At 46.6% G+C, this 5,816-nt stretch overlaps 1 protein-coding gene across 1 annotated transcript; it reads left to right on the top strand.

Moving 5' to 3' along the window:
• The first annotated feature begins 202 nt into the window (after window positions 1-202).
• On the top strand, window positions 203-4,620 carry DUSP6 (dual specificity phosphatase 6). Its single transcript, XM_081058221.1, has 3 exons — window positions 203-1,067; window positions 1,676-2,113; window positions 3,119-4,620. The coding sequence occupies exons 1-3, from the start codon at window positions 668-670 to the stop codon at window positions 3,424-3,426; spliced, it is 1,146 nt and encodes a 381-aa protein (XP_080914347.1). The 5' UTR covers window positions 203-667; the 3' UTR covers window positions 3,427-4,620.
• Window positions 4,621-5,816: the final 1,196 nt, after the last annotated feature.

Raw genomic sequence — 5,816 nt, 5'->3', positions numbered from 1 at the left:
CGCCGAGCCCGCTGTTGCAGCTTGTTTGCACTGGGGCTTATCCGGAGCGGAAATTCCTTTCCGTTTTTGTGAATGACAAACTCATTAACAATTCATCAACACAACCTGTTCCAGCCGGCCCGTCACCACGGCAACAGCCCCTTCCGCAGCGCGCTCATTGGCTGGCGGGGAGAATGTATCCATTGAGACGCTCGCTGTTTGTATCCATTGAGGAGCTGCCTCGCGCAGAGGGTGTGCGAGAACTGAGTCCAAGGGAGTGAGAGCAAATCGAGGTTTAAATAATCCGAGGAAAAAGACGCCTAGGTGGATTTGAGGTCCACCCTTGGAGAAAGGGATTAGGAACCACTGGCCTTTTATTTTTCTCCCTCCCTTCTCAGTAGCACGGAGTCCGACTTAATTTGACTTCATTCACTGGGGAGGAACAAAAGTGGGCAGCTTCATTCAGAGAGATTCATTGACACCGAGAGAGAGCGGCCGCAGCCGGGTGCAGAGGGAACCGCCGGCTTCACTTCTGTCTCGCCTTCCCCAACCGCTACTCCGGTTCGGGAAGGGCGAGGTGGAATTCAACCCCGCTCGCTTCCCGGCGGCTTCGCGCGGCGTGATCGGCCTATGCCTGCCCCGAGGGGCGTCTGCTAGGCACCCCGCTCTCTCTCGCATCTCGACCCCCATGATAGATACGCTCAGACCCGTGCCCTTCGCGTCGGAAATGGCGATCAGCAAGACGGTGGCGTGGCTCAACGAGCAGCTGGAGCTGGGCAACGAGAGGCTGCTGCTGATGGACTGCCGGCCACAGGAGTTGTACGAGTCGTCGCACATCGAGTCAGCTATCAACGTGGCCATCCCGGGCATCATGCTGCGGCGCCTGCAGAAGGGCAACCTGCCGGTGCGCGCGCTCTTCACGCGCGGCGAGGACCGGGACCGCTTCACTCGGCGCTGCGGCACCGACACAGTGGTGCTCTACGACGAGAGTAGCAGCGACTGGAACGAGAACACGGGTGGCGAGTCGGTGCTTGGACTGCTGCTGAAAAAGCTCAAGGATGAGGGCTGCCGGGCGTTCTACCTGGAAGGTATGTGCGGCTGAGGGCAGAGCGGAAGGCGCGGGGCTGCGGGCTGCCGGCGGGACACGCGGCCTGGAAGCGCCCTTGCTGCGCTGGGCTGGCGCTTCTGAGCCCTGTTGTTCCGCCAGGGGCGGTCCGCAGCTCCCGGCTGCGAACCTCGCGTGGCAGGCACCCCGACCCGGGCTGGTGCAAAATACACCTCCTTCCAGGCCGCAGGCACCAGCGTTTTCTTATTAGTGGTTCTATCTAGAACATTCTCCACCTTTTCCTGCTTTTTATCGTTCGGTTTTGAATTAAGATTTGCAGGAGGGGAGAGGCGGTTGGGGTGCAGATTGGGCATCTCCTAGCCCCTCAAAATATTCAGAAAAGTTGCCATTTTGTGCGTTTCCGGATTCAAAAGAAGAATAGTTCCCAGGGGAGGCGGGCCCATTCGTTCTGCTCCCAAAGGTGCACATTTTAGTGCCTTTCTGTATCTGGCTTTGTGTTTGGGGGGTTCTTAGGGTGCTGTAGTGAACGTTAGGGTGCTGCGGTGTTGCCTGCGCCGGGCTGCAGCTCTGAAAGCTGTGAAAACTACTACAGGATCTCGAGTTACACGATTGCTTTTCTCGTCCTGGCAGGTGGCTTCAGTAAGTTCCAAGCCGAGTTCGCGCTGCACTGCGAGACCAATCTAGACGGCTCGTGTAGCAGCAGCTCGCCGCCGTTGCCAGTGCTGGGGCTCGGGGGCCTGCGGATCAGCTCCGACTCTTCCTCGGACATTGAGTCTGACCTTGACCGAGACCCCAACAGTGCTACGGACTCAGATGGCAGCCCGCTGACCAACAGCCAGCCTTCTTTCCCCGTGGAGATCTTGCCCTTCCTCTACTTGGGCTGTGCCAAGGACTCCACCAACCTGGACGTGTTGGAGGAGTTCGGCATCAAGTACATTTTGAACGTAACCCCTAATTTGCCGAATCTCTTTGAGAACGCAGGAGAATTTAAATATAAGCAGATCCCCATCTCGGATCACTGGAGCCAAAACCTGTCCCAGTTTTTCCCTGAGGCCATTTCTTTCATAGGTGAGACTAATGAACAGCCCTTACTCAGTCTTTTAAATGAAAAATTTTTAGCCATTCATAGAGTTTAAGCTGTTAATCTTTCTTGCTCCTTGTTAACTTGTCGGAATACTGGTCTCTAATGTTCAGAGATTCTTAATTTTGGTTTGTCTTCTTGCTAAGAAAAAAGTGCCTTCTGACAAGGCTGCAGCCCACAGGTGTATTTGAAATGCTGTTTCTTGACTCTGAATTCAGTCAATTGAAAAGGGGACCGTTCATAATCAGACAAAAGAATGTGCCCACAATCTGTAGACTGGGGTTGAGAGGAATTCTAGCACTGCTTTATAATTTTAAAAGAGCTGGGAGTTATTTTAGGACATCGAGTTAGTTGTTGGAAAGCCCTGTGAATGCTAGATGTTGTAATCCAGTTGAATGTTACTGTGATACCGGTTCACAGTGAGACAGTGAGGGGTAACCTGAGCCCAGCAGGAAGGACTGTGGGCTGGAAGCCTGGAGAAGCGAATCTCCAGGCATTGTAATGCATTTCCTATTACAAAGGAACTCATTTTCAGGCCATGTCGACATCCTGTTCCTCCTAATGGGCTGTCCCCTGTGACTTCCCTCTCTCTTTTAAAATGCCTGAATACCTCCATTGTTAGCTGCGCAACAGTTGGAGAATAATTTAATAGACCCTTGCAATCTGCTTGTCTGTATAAAAGGCATTCACTACCATATTGCAGGGTTTCTGGTATTCACATGCTGAGGCAAAGAATGCACACATTTAGGAGTTTTTTGTTGGCAGAAACTTAATACAAAAGCTCCCTTTTCAGAAAATATCTGAAATATGTAATTGTGCCCAGTGTACATGTTTTATCGCAATGATACATTTTCTGCTGCCTGCCTGCAGGGCTCAACTGCCACACACGATTATTTTTTATCTTTTTTTCTAAATTCATGTTTTTTAGACTGATCACTCACAAAGGGTGGTTTTTTAGTCTACTGAAATCTTGCCTTCTTGTGTGTTTACAGATGAAGCCCGGGGCAAAAACTGTGGCGTCTTGGTGCATTGCTTGGCGGGCATCAGTCGTTCAGTCACTGTGACTGTGGCTTATCTCATGCAGAAGCTCAACCTGTCAATGAATGATGCTTATGACATTGTCAAGATGAAGAAATCCAACATCTCCCCCAACTTCAACTTCATGGGCCAACTGCTGGACTTCGAGAGGACACTGGGACTCAGCAGCCCCTGTGACAACCGGGTCCCTGCACAGCAGCTCTACTTCACCACCCCCTCTAACCAGAATGTCTACCAGGTGGACTCCCTGCAATCCACGTGAAAGGCCCCACACCCCCTCCTTGTTGGGAAGTGTCCTTTAGCAGTTTCTCGTGGCAGCATTGACTGGGCTGCCTTCTTTGTATGTGGCCCTGAGTGTCCAGATGACACCAGCTGTCTGTATTAGACAAGGTGACCACGTGTGGAATTGGTTATTACAAAGCGAGAGATTTGCTCCATTCTCGTTGGAAGAACAGGACATGCTGTATAGATAGATAGATACAGGCAGTAGGCTTGCTCCACACCCATGTGTACAGCCTACCCATGCAGGGAGTGGAATCCAAGGACTTCCAGATAAAGTAGGGTAGGACCCAATAGTAGGATAGGAGCATGAGTTCTTAGGGCCTTGTATGACTGTTTCCTTTTGCATCTGGAACTGACTATATTGTCTTCAGTGAAGACTGATTCAATTTTGCATATAGAGGAGCCAAAGACACAGGTTTCAGCTCTGTATTTGTAGTATCGGTTTGCAAAAAAAATTAATAATAAATAGATAAAGTAAATCGGATACTCCATTTGATTATTGTAAATATTTGATCTTGAATCACTTGGCAACGTTTGTTTGAATTGTTTTGTTTGTTTTTTCTTTGGGTTTAAAAGAAATCATCCAAAGGGAGAAAGAGCAGTATACCACTTCTTAAAACAAAAAAATAGAAACTTTTGCTCTTTTCTAATCCAAAGGATATGTTTGCAGCATGCTCAACTTTACCAATTCTGAATATTTTCATGGACACGATTATCGCTAAGACCTTGTTATGGTGCAGTCTTCAGTCTCTTTCATATGATTTTTTTTCTCCTCTTAATGTAGTTTGACTATGCCTTACCTTTGTAAATATTTTTGCTTGTGTTGTCTTAAAAGGGGATATTATCTTGGAAAGGCACCAAAACTATGGGCTCACTTTTTCTTTTAACTTCAGCTGTGCTAAACAGTATATTATTACCTCTGTACAAAATTCTTCAGGGAGTGTCACCTCTAATGCAATACTTGGGGTTGGTTTCTTTCCTTTTAAAAAAAACTTGTGTAAAACTGGAAGTGTGTGTGTGAGCATGGGTACCCATTTGATAGGTGAAGTACATATGATTGTGAAGAAAGAGTTAAGTTGCTCCATTATGTTCATGGTGTAAAGTTTTGAGACGGAATTTATTATAAGAATGTAAAACCTTAAATTATTAATAAATAACTATTTTGGCTATTGAATGTGTATCTGTGTGTCTTTAAGATCCTTAATTGTACCTGCATGTGAAGTGACACATTTTAGGTATTTTTCAGTCGGGACTGATACTGGCTTGTAAAAGCACATGTAGAAATATGGCAAAGTTCTTATATTTTAAGCTATGCCAAGAATGTTTTTCAGGTGCAGTTTATGAAATTAAAATCTTTTGCTTCAAATAAAGATGACATCATAGAATGGACTATTGAATATGGACAATACTTGCTATGAATATAGTTCTGGCTTTTTAAAGAAAATTGTAATGCTCTTGAAAAAGGAAGCCAGAGAGAGTACGTACACCTTGCTGCTGAGTGTAAGATTTGTATAGTTATGAATAGTCATGAGTGGGGGAGGGTAGCAGAAGAAGAAGGTGACAGTCACAGTGTTACCCTTCCTTTCCTTCCCTGTCTGGATCTTCACTCAATTATACGTATGCCAGGGAGAAAGTAGGGATAATTATCTTTCTAGTCTTTTACTGTCTGGCAATTCTACTTGCAAATTATCCTAGTGTTGGAATAACAGGTGAATCAAGAGTGGTGACTCCCCTTTCCTTTCTCGCGAACATGGCAAAGAATATCCAAACTTTCTCCCTGGAGCCTGGATGTGGCTTTAAAATTTCATACTGGCACTTTACGTGAAGCTTTGCCACACCTGTTCTAATGTGCTTTGTGCTTAACTGGTTTAGAATGTGGGTCAGAAACCACCATCGAACCTTATGGAACTGATTTGAACAGTTTCTTTAAAAGTAAAGGCTTACCTGTCATTTTTCTTGGGATATCCCTTCTTGTCCAGAGTGTAGAAGTACATAAACTAAAAAGTAATGGGCAGGTGTATGAAATCAAAAGAACTAGAACATACCTATATTTGTACTCTTCCAATGAGCTTAGTCCCTTTATCGGCAGTGGGGAGAATGGAGCTTTTCACCCACAAGACATGTGAGATGCCAGTTGGATTGTCATCTACATGATGACATGTAGGAGGCAAGTAGCCCTGATTTTATGGCAATCATCATACTGTCCAGGGTACCTTTTAAGCAACTAAGCATGTATAAAAGGCAGAAAGAAATAGCATGTCAATCTCCCATTCGGCTGCCCGAAGTCAGCCGAAGCTCAGAAAGGAGAAGTGGTTGCAGTTCAGTTTGGCTCGTGTTAATCCAGTTCTGAACCGTTTCCGCTCCTGGCAT

The sequence above is a fragment of the Rhinolophus hipposideros genome (assembly GCF_964194185.1).
Source record: "Rhinolophus hipposideros genome assembly, chromosome: 9".
Classification (NCBI taxonomy): Eukaryota; Metazoa; Chordata; class Mammalia; order Chiroptera; family Rhinolophidae; genus Rhinolophus; species Rhinolophus hipposideros.
The sequence above is the reverse complement of the archived record's forward strand: the minus strand, read 5'-3'. Positions and strand labels throughout refer to the sequence as shown.